The following is a 19,894-nucleotide window of genomic DNA, read 5'->3' as shown; positions in this document are numbered from 1 at the left end:
GCCACAGGGAGCCACATCACATTTTTATTCAATGTTTATTTCAAGTTTGAATAGTTTTATTTAATGGCACCAGTTACAAGGGACTATTGGAGAGAAACAATATTTTATACTGACTTGTACAGAAGGTTACCTACAGTACAAACATGGTTCGGAATGGATCAGACTGAACAAGAACTGGATTTGGCACATGGATTTATATATATATATATACTTGTATATATAACGTAATTAAACAGCAATCTCCAATCCCAGGATAGAACGATGCAGACTACATAACACACCACCAGACATGGATATGCATATACACTTATAGATGTGTATGCGCGGCTGTGTGAGGGTCTGCCTACTGGGAGCTGACGGGCAAAAAGCAGATCAAGATGTCTTCGGTTACGAGTCATTTCATATATCAACCACTCAGTTCTACATGCATTAGCCACTTCATTGCGACGGGTTTTGGCCAGGAATTAAAATTTAGGTAGCCAATTGCATATAACTCACTAGATTTTGATCAACTGATAATTTTTGTAACATTAATAAAAAGCTTTTTGAAAAATATGTTTAAAGGACAGTCCATGACCATTTTTGCAACTTAAGTCCTGATTATGTCATTTGTTTTTGAGATTTCTGATGAAGATATGTAGCAAAACAGAGTGGACAAAAAAGAAAAAAAAACACCTCACAGTAAAGTTCAGTCCAGCACAAAGACACCATAAAGTACAACCCCAGAAGGTATCCTAAACATCCCTTTGACATGCCTTAATATAAATTGACCATAAGTTTTACACTTGTAGGATTTGTTGCTTGGTTGTTACAATATACCATGTGGGTGTTTCTGTTATTGAGCCATCCTGTGTATTAAATTCAAACACAAGAATCAATGCTTCATCTTGGAATGCACCATGTTATTGCATGGCTGCACCTCCAGTGCTGCTGTTCAGAGAGCTGTTTGTGATTTTTTTTTTTTTTTAAACCATGGATGACAGTCACTCGTTCATCAGACATCACATCTGGCCAAAACTGCAGCCATCTCCCATTAAGAAAAAATAACTGTAAAATATGTAAACATGACACAGCAATTGAAATGTAAAACTAAATGTTTGTCACAGGAAGCCTGTACAGACAAATTAAGACAGAAACTTCGTGCTGCCCAGTGCACATTACAAAAAACAGTTTTTCCCTCTTGGCCTGGGAGATTTAAGGATGGAGCAATCTGTGGTACAGTCGTTAGGGATGTTGTCTTTCATTCTCCATTCCTTCATCTTTGTTACTTTGGTAAACTGCAGTTAGGATCCAGGCACGGGGGAACAATCCGTCACTTACCAATGAAAACAGCAGAACAAACATCCACACAAGAGGTCTCTAAAAGGAAAAGGTTTTTTTTTTTATAAAATGTTATTTTATGAATGAACAGGAACTAAGTGTCTCAGTGGTCACACTATTGTTAGAGTCAGCACAACAGCAATCTGGTAAGTGGTTTTCTAGGAACAGAAAGGACATATTTGACTTTGTTGGATTTTCATACACAAGTTTGTAAATCACATCATTTTGCTCTTACAGCTGATTATTGCTCCTTGAATAGTGCTGCCTTTTTCTTCCTTTTTTAAATTTTTGCATGTTCAGAGAGACCACTGAAGCTACATAATGCTGATAGATATATGAGAAACACCTCTGCCAGACTGACCTTTTAAAGGTGCCCTGCTAACAACTCAGCCAGGCTGGACTTGTTGGTCATGTTGACCTTTATGTCAGTAAAGAAGTAATAATTATGAAGTATGAATGTACACACACAAAAAAAGTCAACCCGCCCACCCTGCTCCAACCCACTGTTGGGAAAAATGTGCTTCATCTTTGCATTGCTATTTACTGGATGTATCCGAGTAATAAATTATTAACATAAATGAGCTCCAACACTGTATGTATGACAGGTTTCTTGCCAACTTAGCTCTAATGATTCTAATGATATTTCCCCTAGCATCGTGCTGGGAAATGTCAGAGCTGCTCCGTCCACCACAGATAACTAGTGAAGGATAATGAGCTACAGGAGTGGATCCAGCCACAACGCCAAAGTGTATGCTACTCTGTGGTCAGGACTACATATTTAAGCCAAAGACTGAGGCGTTCGGATTACACAGGGGCAAACAAAGAAGGTAGCACCATCGGGCCTTCAGTGGAGCAGCTGCAGGTGCTGGTATGAGAGTGATGCGTTTGAAATAACAGGCCAAAAACAAGCGACCCTGTACAGCCATTAGAGTGATGAGTCACCAAGTGCCTTCCATTCCCAATTTTAAATTTCAAAGGTCCTCTCAGAGGCCTCTGATCCTTCTACCTCTTTCTTATTCCATTTCTTTCTTTTTTCCTTCTCACCTTTTGTAAAAGATTTTTAAAACTTTTTTTAATTATTTCTCTCCCTCTGAACCGTCACCACTACCACCTCGAGTCTCGTTTCCATTCCTACATACAGACACAGTAACACTTACACCTGCACGTGGTGCAGGAGGTCGACACGCAATTACAAAAAACAGACTTTACCCAGAATCCAGCAGCTGTGGCAGTTATTGCTTCCTGGAGCTGTGAGGCAGAAGAGTCTCGAGCCTGGCCGACAAATATAAGGGCAGATAATATTTATTGTTTTTGTCTTACCACGGATATATTGGTGTCTGCTTTTACTGTTTTTTGGCCGATATGACAACTAAAGTAAGTACTTCATTCACAGAATGTCATCAATATACATTGGAGTTTGTGAAGCAGACTCCATTGTCACATTCGGTCCCGTTTAATTTCTCATTCTTAATGTATAAGTGACAAAATGTTTTGTTTAGGGCTACAGCTAACAATTTGTATTATCAGTAAGACTGCTCATTACTTTAAATATTATTTTTTATAATTGTTTGGTCAATTAAATGTCAGAAAATAGTTAATAATGCCCATTGTCTCAGAAATGAATATAGCTTTCAATGTTATGTAATTGACAGTGATAGAAAACAGATAAAATCAGAAAATCTTCACATTGAAGAAGCTGAAGCAAGAAAATGTTTGACAGTTTTTGCTTGAATATGTTGATTTATTGAATATCAAAATAGCTGCCAATTAATTTTCTATCAAATTATTTAGTCATCTTTTCAGCTCCAGTTTTGCTTCATATTTTTAAAATAAAATATGGTGAGGGGATCGGCCATGGGTCAAAGAAGATGTGTGTCGGTCAGGCTCACAGTCACCTCTCCAAATGGTTCAAGTTAAATAAGATATGATCAAGTTATGAAGGTGAAAATGTGCTTTTGGATTATTTGGTATTCGTGGTGGTTGAATGAGATTTCCAGATTTTGTTCTGTACAAATACATTTTCATTAAAATCATGATTAAAATTGCGCACATACTGAAGGCTGATTCACTGCTGGTGGAGTGATGAGAGGTGTAATCAGTGTTTAGTGGATCTGGATAAAAACCCTGTTTTTTAGTCCCCACTTCCACATTTCCATAAATGCTTCTGACCTTACTTTAAACACAGCGCTAAAAAAGGTATAATTTAATCTTCAATAACAAAATAACATTTCAGTTCTGTTAAAATATACATGGAAAACCTGTCAATATATATTAGGAAACAAACTAATTTGTACAAAAAGTACATCAGTATTCTTATTCTAATAATAATAATATAGTATGATACATAAACCTAAGAGCAAGGTCAATATGAAACCAAAATAAATCATAAACTCTTCATACAAAGAAATTATTGAAATTCATCGAATTTCAACTTGATGAAAAAATGCAAATCAAATTAATTTGAGAAATAAAAGAACAGCTGAACAAATGAGCACATTCAAAAGTACTTAATTATTAAAACCATATGTTCATTGCACATCTATCTAGACTATAATCTATTGGTGCCAGAGAATCTTTGCTCTTCAAATAAATATTTCTCTAACCGCATCTGACTCTACTGGGTCACATAACACTATTAGTACTGCTTTATTTTACTGTATCCCTGTCTTCACCAGTTGACTTTGTACACCATTGTATACTAAAGTGTAATTGTGTCTTAAAACAATCCACAAAATTCAGTCATCAGCATCTTCTCAAAAAGGCATTTGGTAATCACGCTGTCTGCTCTCTGTTTCATGAACCTTCACTGTTATTTCCTTCAGATTTTTCTGTTTTTTCCTGCAGAAGTGAAACTGCTGTTTGTCTATTTGACTTCTGATGGGGATAAATCAATATTATAAGACATAATACTACATTGCTTCTCATATACTTCACAGCAGTAGACCTATCTGCTCTAACGTAACTCACTTCCATCTTCATCTTAATGACAAATCAACTTCCTCGTTCTTCTCGCTCTTCTCCTTATCTTACGCAAATATAAACATGTTTAAAATCAATAAATAAATGAAGGCAACGTTCATCCGTTGCAACAAAATCTCCCGTTCCTCTAAAAGGAACTATTTTTAAAAATGTTTTTCAGTTCTTTGATTTCAGTTTTAATTTTTTTCCTTTGTGTTATTTGAAAAAATAAAATACCTGAAATGAGTTGAAATTAAAAAAATGCAAAAAATGTCCTCTGGCTTTGTAGAAAAAAAGAAGAAGAAAAAAAGAGTAAAATAAGCGAAAACGAGGAGGTGGTTGAGTGGGTAGGGGTGTTAACTCAAAGTGGAGGAGGAGAGGAGAGATCCTGGCCCGGTGTTACCAGGAGTGGTCCAAGCTGTGTGTCTGCAGGAGGTTGATGAGAGAAGCAGGGTTCATGGTTGGGACGAGGCTGCCCTCCATCACTCCGGAGTCCTAACCGTCATCTCAGACCCCCGAATGGGCTTACGAACTCTACGACCTCACTCTCACTTGTTAATGAGCAACCCGCCCACCCAGCGGAGCTTGCAGGCAAACCACCGCCTGAGGGGACAAAAGTATTCGTAATGGAACTGCTCAAATTCGGGGGTCTGGCGGATATCACGTAAAAATGCAATGTCAAGGTCTGACTCGGTGAGGATGATGAGGAGGAGGAGCAAAACAAAGAGGAGTCCAATGGTCACAAGGAGCAAACGGAGGACACTTAAGAGAAATTTATTCACCTGTTCCACCTCGCTGAGGGCCGTGTCCCCCCCTGCACCCTCTTGTGCAGATCTACCGTCCGCACCAAAATCACCCCCATCCCCGCGCGGGGTGCCCGCCTCCGACTCCTTCTCCTCCTCGATGCTGCAGGGCGCCCCGTTGATCTGGCGCGAGACAGCTAGCTCCATGCTGTGCTCGGCCACCGGGGTGGGCAGGACGCTGTCGGACGGGCTGTAGGCCTCGTCCGAGATCACCGCAGTCCTCTCGCTGGCGTCTGTGGCCTGGCTCCGGGAGCGTGGCATGAAGCATTCCCCGTGCGACACTGAACGCACCGGTGTGGAGTGGGCACTGTCACGCAACGACTCCAGACCTTGTGGAGGTGTTCAGGGAGGAAGAGGAGAAGGGAAACAGAGAAGAAAGAAGGGAATATTACAAACATGTTACAGCATGGAAATGAATTACAGAAAGTATGTGGTTTATAGACACAAGTTGCATTATTATATTCAATTACTTTATTGTATTTATGTTGCAACTTTTATCAGTTATATATACAGTCTTGGAAAAAATTATTAGACCACCCATTGTTTTCTTCAGTTTCTTGTTCATTTTAATGCCTGGTACAACTAAAGGTACATTTGTTTGGACAAATATAATGATAACAACAAAAATATTTCATAAGAGTTTATTTTAGGAGCTGATAGCCTTCTTTCTTTTTTCTTCTTAATAATGATTTTGGTTATTATCAAGAAAATCATGGAAAATGGCAGGATATCAGGTCTTATATACGTATATATAAATGTTTGTGTTTTAAAGGGATTTTTTAATGTTTTTGCTATTTAATCTAGTTTTGAGTCTGCTTTTTTAAAAACTATCTTATTATTATGTTTTTTATTATTATTATTATTATTATTATTATTATTATTATCATAGCTTAAAAATCTATTTTATTCTTGTTTTGTCTTTTTGAGTCTGATTTCTATTATCTAGCTTTTTAAATGTTTTATTTCACCCTATTTTACTTCTATCACTATTATTAAAGCTTTTAAATCTGTTTCTTTACATTTTCATCATTCTTATCATCTTGAGTATATTGGTTTCCAACTGTTTAATGTTTTTTGTCTTTTCTGTTGTTTTTATGATCAACGCACTTGTTCTGCCTTTTAATTGGTTTGTCAATAATCTGTGAAACACTATGAACTGCAGTGCACTAACTTTTATGAAAGGTGCCATACAAATATATACTGATTCATTCATTCAGTCAAACATGGCATTCAGTGACACAATATACTGTAGTTCTGCTTCTAAATGCCGAGAGGTCTATTCTGCTGTTTGTCCAGCAGAGGTCTGTTACAGAGGACAGACACACAGTCTCCAACCTGATAGCAGAAATCTGATCATGCTTTCCCCAGAGTCAAGCAGACAGGGGGGAGTATTGTTATTGAGCTGATGTGATGCCTAATCATCATCATCTCTAATGGAAGAAATCACTGCGTTCCACTTGCACTGGAAGTGAAGAACTCATTCAACAATCACAGAGTTCACAAACCCATTAAGATTAAGTATTATTCCTTTAAACCACGCATGCTTCTTGATAAACTAGCCAACATTTTCCATTTCTCTCTCCTAGCACTTTCAGAGCCCTTATCTCCAAACAGCACTGATCCAACTTTAGATTTCTTGATATGTATCGATTGTTTTAAAAGCTTCTATAAGGACGCTTGATATTCCTGACAGAGCCTTATAGCCTGAAACACAAATATAAACCACAAGGCTTATTCTTAAAAGGCACAGTAAGTAGCTGTGGTTTGAAAACACAAGTCAGCCCCTCCTCCCACTTGGCTGGGGCCAAGGGTCAGACTGACGCCCAAAAATATCCTGAACACAGCAAAATGAAAAGAAAAGAGAAAATGCAGGCAGATGGCAGGTTCTCAGCAGATACAGACACCAACCAACCTTAACAGTGGGTCATAAGTGATGATTAAAAGGGCTTATTCTTGTATTAGTTGGTTGTTGGGAAAATCCTTCTAATTGTGTGTTTGAATTAAAAGAAAGGTGTACGTTTTCAGTGTTTTAAACCAATTACAGGAGCACCTGCAGCAATCAAAAATTGTACGTGCACATACGGATATATCTCAGACAGACTTGAAAAATGCCTTAACGCCTACAGAAAAACCCCACAATAAACCTGCCTACATCAGCACCAAGACATCACATATTCTTTCCTAAATAAATCAAACCAAAATGAAAAAGCAACATGAAAATATCTAAACCTGAAACAAGGAGTGAGCTGTCAAAAAAAAAAAAAAAAAAAAATATATATATATATATATATATATATAGAGAGAGAGAGAGAGAGAGAGACAGGAATGACCATTAATTTTAATGACCACTAATTTTGTGAGATTTAAGCCCTAACAAATCAATATACTTCATGAGATTGATACTAAAGTCATACGACAATAAGAAGAAATCTAATATCACTTTAACCCTCTGGAGTCCATGAAACCACCTGCACATTACTTTTTCATGATGTGAAGACATTAAAATGAAGCAACGTGGAGTCTTGCCATCAGCTTCCCTCTAAAATTCTGGCTTGAAACTCCATATATTTAGTATAAAAATATAAAACTAGAGATTATCCTCATTTTACCTCTTATATGTTATATTTGCAACCTGTGTTCATATTTGCAACATGTACATTTCTGTGTGTGAAACATAATTTTCAAGATCAGATTTTATGTTTTCCTTTGTTTCTTCTGGGTTAAAAATGTTAAAGTCAAAGTTAAAAATTAAAATCAGGACATAAAGGTGAGGTTGCGCTAAAAAAAACTGATACCATCATGGCATGGTGAAGATTTTTTTAACCAATTTTTTTAACGGACATAATAGCCCAAGGTTTAAAACAGAAATGCTCATTGACTTGCAACATTGCCCACAATGGTCTGTAAAGGGATATCGTGAGACAAATGTAAAATGGATATGGATATATTCAACAATACATTAGCTTCAAGGCAAGGTTTACTCCTACAGTACTGGACAACGCCACTGTTACAGTATGTGAGCGCCTCGCTACATAACAGTGTACATGTCATTGAAGATGAGCTGTGGTTGAGCCCTTTGCTGACGATATCACATTCTCCAGAGCAGCAACATTACACCTTCACTATAAAGGGAAGGGATTAAAATTCAGCTTTTGATGAGTAGGCACATCATGAAAAGGATTTTTTTTTAAACTGCAGAAAAAGTAGGAGCGATTGTGTCTAATTTCTAAGCTCCTGCTGACATAAAAATCCTGCCAAGTGAAAAGAAGCAGGCATAAAGGCTGGGTGACAGCGGCCATCTTTCCTCAGTGTTGATCTGAGCTCAACTCATATTACGTAATGCTGAGGCAAAAAAAAGCTTCACTTTAATTTGCATTTCCATGTTCAGAGCTTTTAATTTGAAACACGAACTTTAAAAAGTAATATCACAAATAAGCACATCATATCTCTTGAAATAATGAACGCTGGTTGGAACCAAATACAGCTGCCACATGAAGAGTCCATACAGTCTAAATCAACAAACTGGCATTAACAAAAGCATCAAGATGAGAAATTTTAACAATTACTTCTGGGGGAACAGACAACCACAGGCATGGTGTTGCTCCCTCCCCACCAACATTGCTCAGCAGAGCCTGATTTAAAATAGAGAAAGCCGTTGGCACTTCCATGTAAAGCACAACCCTGGCAGGCTCGATGATGAGTTTACCTGGGGAGCTGCTGGGCTGAACGCAGGGCAGTGGAGTGCTAGGTAGAGGGGTGGCACTACCAGACTCCTGCTGCCCCGTCAGGGCAGGATAGAGAGGCAGGACGCCCAGGGCCTTGCCCAGCATACGAGGCCCCAGGCTCAGCACGCGAACCTTCACATCCCGGTAGCAGTGGTTGATCATACGCAGGTGGACATTCACCCGGGTCGTGATACGGATCAGACACTTCACCATGGTTGCGGCGTGCACGTGTTAATCCTGTCCTTATTATGGTCCCTGTCCCGGAGTCCAGGCCACAGTCTGGCTGTGTGTGTGTATGTTAGGCCGAAGGGTCCCGCCTGAGTTGCGGTTTGCCGACAGGAGTGTGTGAGGTAAAACAGGGGCTTTCTGCAGCAGAGCTACAATCTTCGGCATTGGCTTGGCCTGGTTTGGCTCCACCCAGGCCAGTGACATACATGGAGTAGAAGACCCAGGCTATTTTCAGCTGGGGTATTAATACCACTGTAAGACACCCAGTCAGCACACACTGGGGGTGGGACGCTCTTATGGCTCTCTTGAACCGACAGCAAAAAGACCATCAATATACACAGCACACCTGCTTCTGACCTCTATTTATTTCACTGTACAAAGAGTTACAGTATGTACTTGAAATGTTGTGTCAAAGGGTCTCACTGCTGGTTTCACCAAACAGTACGCCTGCTGCACCCGTCTCAGAAACAGAGGAAGTGAAGCCACCTGTTCTGGGCCAACAGCCTGCAGGTGGGCCGAATAAGTGACTTTAGCTGCCACTGTGTGCTGACACACCAAATACACAATCACTTAAACACACACACACACACCTCTAAAACTCTGAAACTACATTGAAGTGGAGCAGACTGACTGACGCACACACCTGCAGCATGTCCCACCAGCGCTGTAAGCATGAACTGGGCCAAATGGCTCAAGTTACAGCATTTGTGTGTGTCTGTATGTGAGTGTATGCAGAAATTAGTTTTCTCAAGAAGCTTTGAAGTTCACACAAAGAGGAAGAATGGTTACATGAACCATTTAAAGGAGACATAATGCTCATTTTCAGGTTCATACTTGTATTTTGGGTTTCTACTAGAACATGTTTACATGCTTTAAACATGTTATTTTTTTCATACTCTCTGTCTGAATATACCTGGATTCCATTTTGTGCCTGTCTCTTTAAGTCCCCCTCCTGAAAAAGCCCCATCTGCTATGATTGGGTTGCAAGAAAAATATGGTGTACTTTTGCAAAGGTAGTTCCGAAGCAGTTGGTGGAGATAACTCAGGTGGGGGGCGATGTATTCTAATGAGTCTGCATGTGACATAGGAAGTGGAGCCATATCTAAATGGCTTGTTAAATTCAACAATTTCTGATCTAGGCAGCCCACAAAAAACTGACTGTGTTGTCTTATTTTACATTTTCTGGTTTAGTAGACACTAATGTATGTGCAAATGCAATGAAAATTGAGTTGCACCAGCCTACAATAACCCATTATCCATAATTATAACTGAAGGGTGGGAACTGCTTCCTATATACAGCAAATTACATGTTTCAGTAGATGAGGATGACATGTAAATAATGTCGTATGTACTGTGAAGCCGTTATAGAACGCATAATGTCTTTTCCCACAGAAATTTCATGGCAGGTAGGAGATTTGTAGCTTGCTCAGGCCTGGTGAAGGATGGAGGTGAAGGTTAGTTCTTACCCTCCATGATCGATATGTGCACTGCTCTCCGACGTGTGCGAGGTACACTACTGAGGCGAGGCCCGTGGGTGATGGATGGACAACTTCTGCTGGGCACGAGGCCAGCCCTGCAGAGACAAACACACAAATACACAACCGTCACCACACAGAGAAACAGCTACGAGCAGAGGTAACTCATACTGTAGCGAGTAGGTGCTGCTGATATAAAGACATCTACAGTAGCTTGGTGCCTAAGAAAATGGAGGAAAATTCAACAAAAATCTGATTGAGGGCCTCTCCTGAGTTTACAACTCTACCTGTGTATTTCTGGAGGTTCGCGTTTGATTTTGGCACTCTGCTCCATCACCTCTTTTGCCACTCGTCCACTGTTATAAAGCACAGACACGATGCTCAGGATGAGTTTCACATACACACTCTCACACACACACACACACACACACACACCTTGGTGTCACCCAATGCCATGAAAGCCTTCACTGCAGTGGATGAGTACAGTGCATGAGCATCATGATTGAATTAACCCGGCGAATTCAGCTTTGTGTAACTGAATTACCACCAGACAAATGCACACAGACTTGCAGGCAAAAATATCAAAACAATGATCATGGTTTGCCCTTCAACAGTAAACTCTAGTATCTAACTGACTGGGCTTGGGATTTAACTTCATATACAGTTTCCATATATGAGTATTATAAGATAGTTTAATGCAAAATGACATCCATCCCTTTAATCTTGACCTTCAAATGGTTAAATATGACTATTTTCTTCTTTAAGTTCCATTTCATCCAAATTAAAACATTTTTTTTTCCTCTTCAAAATTTTCAATGCTGTGCACATCAAAATAACTTTCTTTCAGCCCCAGAGGCAAAGATCTCAGAGATGGATATCTCAAAATCTGGACAAATAAAACAAAAACTATCTTACCAAGCTAGATACCACTAAAGATAAGTGAGACATATTTATTTTTCTAATAATTTGTCCTTTAATAAAGGCCATATTTCAGGTTTATAACTCATACAAGGTGATAATGCCTCATGTGATCAGTCCCCTTCATTTTCCCCTCTGTGTCCTCTTGTGAGGTGTCAGTCCTATCCTCCGGGCAAAAGTACGCTGACGTTACAGCACAGAAGGCCAGGAGGCCACGTCTTCTGGGAACACTTCTGTCGACTTCCAGCTGGGGGTTTTCTGCAGTGTCCTCCCCTCCCTGCCATCAGTCATACTGCCTTGACGTGTACTCTACCTGTAACGGAAACGGCTGCCCTTGAAGAACAGGTTGCCACTGGACACCGTGCGAACCTGACTTGACTTCTCAAGCCTGATGGGACAAGAAAAAAAGATACAAAAAAGAGAAAAAATAAGCACATCAACAAGGAAAACAGGAATGAAAACCTTAACTATGAACCACTCATTCTAACAGCAATATGCCCCTTATATGATCACACTGTTGAAGCATGAAGATATACAACTCTTGCTTCCTGAATCCCAGAACAAAGCAGAAACAAGGATCAAATACCCTACTATAAATTATGCATGTCCTCTCCTTGCAGTATAGGCACTGCATCCTCCACACGGTTCCATACAGTATTCAATATGTTTATATTGTCATAGTAAGTGAGCCATTAATGTTTAATGTTTCATTTTGCCTTCAAGGGATATGTGTGCTTCTCTGAAAGACGTCTTTATCACATGTCCTCCTGCCTTTTAGTTTCCCAGTCTCCTTGTTAGAGAAAGATTCTAATAAGTGGGGGGCTGATAAAATATTATCTGCCACTTCAGAGAGTCATCAAAAGGTCACATCATATTAACTCCAGAGCACGTGCTAAGCTCTAACCTTCCCGTGCCCCCTCTCCTTCCATCTGCTAACCCCCACATGCACCCTTCATCACCTGAGCCATCAGCCCGGCTCATTACTCCACCACTCTCGGGACTCTGAGCTCACACGCTGCTTGTTTTTTTTGTGTATTTTTTTTAATCACCTTTCTTGAGAGCACAGTGGAACCACACTATTATTCATGGCTGAGACAGGGGAGCCATATCTCAGAGGGAGCGCGGAAGTGCTTGCAGTCTCGTGCCAGTGCACACTCATTCACTAAAGGTCAATGCACACCTTATTTTCCCCGCTGACAAACAACCTGGAGGGAAGGGGCTTTTAAGGACATCAAGATACCGTGAAGGTAACTTGACAGTGCTCAAGGATGCAGAGCAGGTAACTAAATCAGGACATTGTGAGGCAGTAAGAAGAACATTGTAATGAAATGAAATGAAGACTCACTTATAGAAAGCTTGGTTCTCCACTCCACACTTCCAAAGGTGCTTACAGGCCTCCGGTGTGGGCGCAAAGTACGTCAAGATGATCTTTTTATCCTGCACGTTGAAAATAAAAAACGTGCAGGAACATATAACAAACTGCAGCAGATAACCACACTCAACATTCACTACTGAATTTTCTCCCCACTTCCAACAATTCATGCTCTCACCTCCTTCTGATTTGCATATACGTGGAACGTCTTGCCTTCGAACTTCAGTTTGGTCACCTCGTTCCTGTCCGGGACGGAGCGCAACAATAGTCACAAATACAGCAAGCGGAAAAAGAAAGCCACAGCCTCTTTAAATATTCATGACAACCACTTTGGGATCACATAAACAGCCACGGAGCTCTGTGTTTGGCTGACAAAACAAATAACTGATAATATTCCCTGCAGACTGCAAATGGAGAATGAGAACTTGAGCACTGCTGAAGCCAAACAAACAAAGCCATATATATATATATATATATATATATATATATATATATATATATATATATATATATATATATATATATATATACATATATATATATATATATATATATAAATACTGCAAACATAATAAGTATGTCTTCATTATTGAAATGGGAACCTTTTCAGTTAAAGCAAACAGACAAAGATATAGATGTTAAAAAGAAATGCATAATCTACATCAGTAAAGCATTTTGCTGAATTCAAATCAGTAGGCGTAAGCTGGTGTAATTAGCCATCTGTGCACATGTTAGTCGCCGGCTCTTGTCACAGGTAGAGGCAGATGGATGAGCTTTGTTGAGTGTGGCTGTACAACCAGCTGTAGTGCACATGCTGTTTCATGTAAAACACCCTGCATATGGAGCATGTATGTCATATCAGGTAAAATCAAAGCCTGCAGCACAGTGTTTGTCTATTTAAATCCTGCAAGAGCTCCAGGAGAGCGCTGTCTTTGGCTCACATAAGACAATGATGCACATTTCGCTCACCATTTGAGAAAATGAACTCTCTTGTTTCCCTGAAGCACTACAAAACCAAACGGTGTGAAGGCAAGAAAAGCTGGGTTCCCAGACACATCCTGAAAGAGAACAATTTCAAAAAATTACTTGAATGCACACATTTCAACACAAATAAACCATGAGACATGTGCTGTATGTCCCATTAGTTTCAAGTTCCAAGTTGGTCAGAAGTGTTTTCTGAAATGTTTACTATCTAAAATAGTAGAGCAGTGCTTGAAAAACCTTGCATGGGTGTGGATCAACACCATATGTCTCCAGCATCTGGGCTTTCTGCAGGAAATTTCGCTCTGATGTTTCAGGTGTCTGTCCACTGAGGGAGAGCAACAACACACCGAACATCTGTGTCAGTCCACCATAAGCATTAAACATGTAACACAAAAATCTTGAAAGGCCAAACACTTCTGACAGAGGCACAAATATATTTAGAGCAACTCAAAGAGGCAGCCAGAGGTTATAGAAAAGAAATGTTTACATAAAGATCAGCTTAGGCAGTGAAAATACATCATGATACATTTAAAAAGCAGTTACTGCTCAGAATATAACGTGAACACACACATTTATTATTATCTGCTTCACTGCGATACATTCAGGCTGTTTAATCAATGCGAGTATTCACAGTGAAGCAGAAAGAAGAGACCACTAGTGGGCAGCAGAGTCTCATGCTGTGTTGCTTTGCTCTTTTGCCATAAAACTGGATTTGTTGATGTCTTACTACCTCTATTGTGTCTCACTATGCATCATTAAAGGGACAGTCCACCCAAAATTAAAAAATACACATTTTTCCTTTCACCTGTAGTGCTGTTTATAAAAAAAACTAAACTGGTTTGGTCTTGGAGATATTGGTCCCAGAGATGTCTCCTTTCTCTCTAATATAATGAAACTAGATGACACTCTGCTTGGAAAAACCAAACCGTATTGATTCTATATGAACATGTTAACCAACATAATCATTTGAGCAGTTTCATGTAGGGACTATACTAGAAAGAAAATAGTTACTACATGAAACGGCTCACAACAACTTCTGTGGACTTTCAAGATTTCTGGAAAGAGACATTGCTGTTTTTCAAAAAGGTTTTCAAATGTATTTTTTGGGTGCCATCTCTTTCCATCACACTCAAGAAGAGACAGACATCTTTATGTCTGATAGCACCCCAAAACAATCTAGATTGGTAAATATCACTACCAGTAAAAATGAAAATATACAGTTTTGATGTCAGGCTTGACTGGTACTTAAACACAGCAGCTCATTCATTCTCATTTGAAATAATAAAACACTTATTTTAGCGCAAATAAGAATCAGTGGGGGGGTTGGATGGATCAATGTGTGAATGAAACACTTCAGACCTGCTGTCTGTGAGAGTAGTGTGTGTGTTTGTGTCTCTGTCTGTGTGCGTATTATTGGCTCACTTTTATCATTGAGCTCTGCTGTTCTTCCAGTTGAAGCTGAGGGCTTGGGCCCATCACTAATACGTATAATAAAGGGCAAGTTATGAGCTCCAGTCAATCTGACAGAATTATTTGAGTGGATAGTGGAAAAGTGAGCCATTTTCTGAGCTATCTATCCAAATAAGCAGCAGTAATCTGTCTGGCCAACCCAATACAGGAAAATGGTTCCTCATTAGTGCACTTAATTATAATGGTGTTTGGTCAGCCTGATTAAGAGGAGGATCTGTAGATAGGCATGTGAAACAGGATATATTCAGACTCTTACATCAGCTCTGTCTTGTGTATGTCTGAAATCCGGCGCTCCAGCTTCTCTGAATGTTTCGGGAAGAACTGGAATTTGGAGCTGTAGCCTTCAGGATGCTTCCCGGGGTCGTAATTACCAATCTCAGCTGGAGGGAAGTTCAGAAAAAAGTTAAATGTTAAACATATTCACAAACATTCAGGGAAAATAACATTTAAACGATGTCCCTGGCTTTCAGAACGGTGCTGCTCTTGCACGGTGAACATGCTCAGGATTATTTGTGTTCCTTCATGCCACACTGCACTCCCTCGGATGACCCTGATGCTGATTTCTCTCAGCAAGGAGGAGCTGACCAGGCAGCCCATCTTTAATTCATCAGCCCCTCCTCCAGAGGACCTGCCTCTCCTCAAACACTGTGCTTTCTGTGATGTTAGCTGTGCCACCATACCTCATGCGTGCTGTGTTTGTTTATGTCGGTATGTGTGTGTGCGGTTAAGGGATGATAAGATGCCAGATAACAACTCCAAAGACTTTATAATTGAGCATGGTTTCTTGTTTTTTAATGTGTTTGTAAGTCACTGAACTAATTATCATACAAAGTACAGAATACTCTCACTTTGTACATTTTAAACTCAATATCAGCATGGGGGATCACATAGGATGAGTGAAAAAAAGCTTATTACATGCCTTAAAGCATACTTATGTGTGTATAAAAACATCTAAGGGATATTCTTTAAGGACAAATATGCCGTCCATCATCACTCTATCTTCTGATCATCTTATTCTGCTTCTGTCCGTATAAAAATCTGCAGGGCTGACAGTATTTATCAGACATTTGAACTACAAGGTACATAAAGCAGAGGTCGTGAACACAGTGCGAAGCTGAGAGTAGTGCAAATCATTTTCATCTGTCACCTTCCATTACCTTGAAGGATGTGTGCAGCCAGCATGGCCGCGTCGGAGGTTTTACACAGGAGCCGACCATGGTAGAGGTCTCTCTTGATTTGCAGGAAGACAAGATATCTAGAGGAGAAGACAAAACTTAAGTCATGCCGTCTGACAGGCCTGCTTATAAGAATACTGATGATATTCATAAATACCCCGAGCCACGCATGGAGTTACATTTTTGCAGTGAAAAGAAAAGAAAAGACAGAGGAGGAGCAGCATAACAACAAACCTGATAAACCCCAAAGGCTGTTGAGTTTGTGTTCCTGATGGCTGGTTTGAATATTTCTTTTTGATTTAGCTGAAAAGAGGGTTTTGTTTTTGGGGAAAGGAGGGTAGGAAGGCCCCGAGGGAAAAGCTGCTACTGACGTTGTGCTTCTCTTAAAGCCTCCAGCCTAGTTTCAGACTCACCCAACCAATCAGCTCCTGAAGCATGAAATTTACTCTGAGACAACATACAGAGCAAATATCATGATGCTGATTATCATTACTATCATCATTGCTATTATCACTATTAGAGGTGGGTTTATTGTAATTTATATTTCACACCCTACCCCCTAACCAAGGAAATCAGACATTTATCTCATTGTTTTTCTCCATCAGCCAGCAGACCTGCTCCTCTCTATCTAGGGCATTTCCAGAAAGACTAATAATGCTTTCTGTGCAGAGCGATGCATTAAAGAGCTGCTTACATTTCCCACGTTGTTCACTCTGCAGCAGACCCTTTTAAAGGTGTGAAAAGTGCAATAAATGGGTAATAATTCAGCAGCCGTTTATTGCTGATGGCTGCCAATGTTTTGACTGTATTTTCAAAACATCTGTAAAATATAAATATGCATTTACAGACATAGCACTTCTGCAAAGCTATTCTACTTCAATGTATTTACGATACATGGGCAGTTTACATTTCACAAAGCATTATAGGATATATTAATTTTCACTGTACAGACAGCACTACAAAATAGGAAAGTCTCCTTTGAAAAAGGCCTATTAGACTGAAGGCATCGCCATGTTTTCTGGAAAATCAGCCTATTTTCTGGTGTCTACAGCATTGTCAGATGGTATTAACATGCAGCACCCTTTGCCCCCTATCTTCTCTATTCCCCTTGTTCATTATGTACCACTCTATGTGGTACACATTTCATGTCATTCCACCTCAGATAGAGAGAGTGGCCTCCTCTCCCTCCAGTCAGTGATGAATGTATCAGTAATCTGTACATGCACACACATCTACCAGCTGGCTTTTCTCAGCACTATCTGGAGGCAGTGTAAACTCTTCACGCTTTGAATTTGTAGCTTTCACCTTTTTGGTTATTATAATCAGAACCCTATTTAGGGAAATTATCATACAAATAAGTGTGTGTATTTCTACACAAATATAAGGCATAATGTTGCCTTTAATGTTGCACCTAATACTGTTTTGGAGAAATGGGCTCCTTTTTAGAGCTACTAGGGACAGCTTTTAGATCACAAGTATTCATGCAAACTGTGTAATATTTATAATAATGTTTTAGACAGTGAAGTACCGAGGCATTTTAATTATTAAGGCCCATAAATAATGTTTTAGAGAGACATGTTTGCTCTTGTCTAAAGAGAGCACAATGTGTACTACAGGCAAATCTGAAAAAACAAGGATGAAGCACAGCTGCTTTTCACAGGTTTGTCAACTGATGGCAGTCTTTCCTCCTTACTTTTAAATTGCAACAAAGGGAAGCTGTAGCTTTATGAGAGCACTTATCAACTCATCTTAAGTGAAAGCAACAACAGGAGGTCATACCGAGTGATTTCCTCCTTTAGAGACGCAGGTTCAGGAGGGTAGAACTTGACTCTCAGACACATGGTGAACGGAGGCTGAGCTGGAGGAAACACACACAAAACATTAAAGAAACAGACAGGAATCCTTTTATTCTGAGAGATCAAACAATAAACTCAAGATAGAAGGAAAAAGCAGAACTGCTTTGAGACTCAGACACAGGAAGATCAAATATCAAAAAGCTTAATAGGAAAGCAACTAATTGTTTGTCTTGATAATTCCTCTGCTATTTCCCTCCCTAGCATGTTTTATTCTTTATTTATTAATTCATGATGGATTATCGCCAACATGTGTTATGCAATTGGATTATATTATTTGTTGTTGGATGTTTACCTTACCAACTTCTGCCTGTTTTTTAATTTTATAAAGGTGTATTCTATTTTTTAGTGCCAAGGACACAAGATGAAAACTCATTTACAGCTCTTTTTTTTCTGTGATCAATTTGCATCTCTCCTGTCATAAATAAATCCTAAAAATGAATAAACGATGATTGAAAAATTATTTTTCTTTTGATTTTTCTCTGTATTTTTCTCTAAAATATAAATATTAACAGCAAAATGCACTTAAAGTATCTGCAGTAAAAGTATTTATAATGCTGAAAATGGCTCCTGTGAGTGTTTCATTATTATAAAGTGTATTACCAGATTATTTATACTACACTTTCAGTGTTTGTGGAAATGGAGCTAATTTCAACTATATACTGTTGGGTAATTTAATCACTGACACTGCAACATATTTGACAATCTTATCAATCATTTTGTGTGTAAAATGTTATTGTTATTGCTAAGTAAGAAATATTATTTTGCATCTGAAATGTGAACAAAAGCATAAAAAATACTTAAGAAAAGAACAAAAATTACTTTATTCAATTATTAGTGTTTGCAATGTTTAATTTTCTGTTGTTAAACCGAGCCCACAGTAAATTATTTGAATTAAATACACATTTAGTCTTAAAAAAAGTGAGATTAAATTGCCCAGTGTCCAAGATCATGAACATAAATTCAAAGTACTTACATTTCATTTGTTTTGCGATTGATTTTGAGAACTCCAACCAGTGCTGCATTAGAATTAAAACAGATAAATGCAAATAATGAAATCTCTGAGTAATCAACACATCACATCATCCAGTTGACACTTTCAAAATCAGTTGCCATGATGTTCAGCTGTTACTACTGACAGTTTTCTGGAGAAACCTGTTTGTGCCACATATGGTGTTACAACGGCACTGTTGGAGCAATATGCAATATGCCAGAGCTGCATAGAAAATTAACATTTTTCAGGGTTTTCTTTGGAAAATATGATGGTGGAAGTCTTTTGAGACTGTTAGAGCAGAAAAGGCTGATTAGACAACAGGTTTGACAGAACAGTGAGCTTCTGCTGGTGGTGACAGTCACACAGGCTCCGTGTGTCTACGGCCAGAGACAGATTCTTCATTTGCTCAGGAAGCATATTCTCTCTCTCCATCTTTCTCCCAGGTTGCGTTCCCGCCAACCAAACCCACCCACAGCAACAACCACCAAAATAGTCCTGAGTGACAGCATAGGAAATGTAGCATCAGCAGGACTTGGCTCTTGTCTGCAGGAATACAACATGATCTGTGAACATGTGAATACTTCATGAATCAAGCAGTGCTACTACATGCCTCACAGCA

At 39.3% G+C, this 19,894-nt stretch overlaps 1 protein-coding gene across 3 annotated transcripts in view; it reads right to left on the bottom strand.

Annotated features, from left to right (window-relative positions):
- Positions 1 to 16: 16 nt before the first annotated feature.
- Positions 17 to 19,894, bottom strand: part of LOC131972753 (FERM domain-containing protein 5) — a 63,770-nt gene continuing 43,892 nt past the window's right edge. The window contains exons 4-15 of one of the 3 annotated variants that reach the window (XM_059334460.1): positions 19,258 to 19,300; positions 18,208 to 18,286; positions 16,411 to 16,508; positions 15,510 to 15,633; positions 14,021 to 14,108; positions 13,769 to 13,857; positions 12,978 to 13,041; positions 12,773 to 12,864; positions 11,741 to 11,815; positions 10,797 to 10,865; positions 10,501 to 10,607; positions 17 to 5,410 (exon numbers count right to left, since the gene is read on the bottom strand). In XM_059334460.1, the coding sequence (XP_059190443.1) occupies positions 4,827 to 5,410; positions 10,501 to 10,607; positions 10,797 to 10,865; positions 11,741 to 11,815; positions 12,773 to 12,864; positions 12,978 to 13,041; positions 13,769 to 13,857; positions 14,021 to 14,108; positions 15,510 to 15,633; positions 16,411 to 16,508; positions 18,208 to 18,286; positions 19,258 to 19,300 (1,512 nt within the window). In that variant the 3' untranslated portion in view covers positions 17 to 4,826. The remainder of the gene's footprint in view (positions 5,411 to 10,500; positions 10,608 to 10,796; positions 10,866 to 11,740; positions 11,816 to 12,772; positions 12,865 to 12,977; positions 13,042 to 13,768; positions 13,858 to 14,020; positions 14,109 to 15,509; positions 15,634 to 16,410; positions 16,509 to 18,207; positions 18,287 to 19,257; positions 19,301 to 19,894) is intronic. The other 2 variants (XM_059334461.1, XM_059334462.1) reach the window with 2 other exon arrangements.

Source organism: Centropristis striata, chromosome 6 (genome assembly GCF_030273125.1).
Source record: "Centropristis striata isolate RG_2023a ecotype Rhode Island chromosome 6, C.striata_1.0, whole genome shotgun sequence".
Classification (NCBI taxonomy): domain Eukaryota; kingdom Metazoa; phylum Chordata; class Actinopteri; order Perciformes; family Serranidae; genus Centropristis; species Centropristis striata.
The sequence above is the reverse complement of the archived record's forward strand: the minus strand, read 5'-3'. Positions and strand labels throughout refer to the sequence as shown.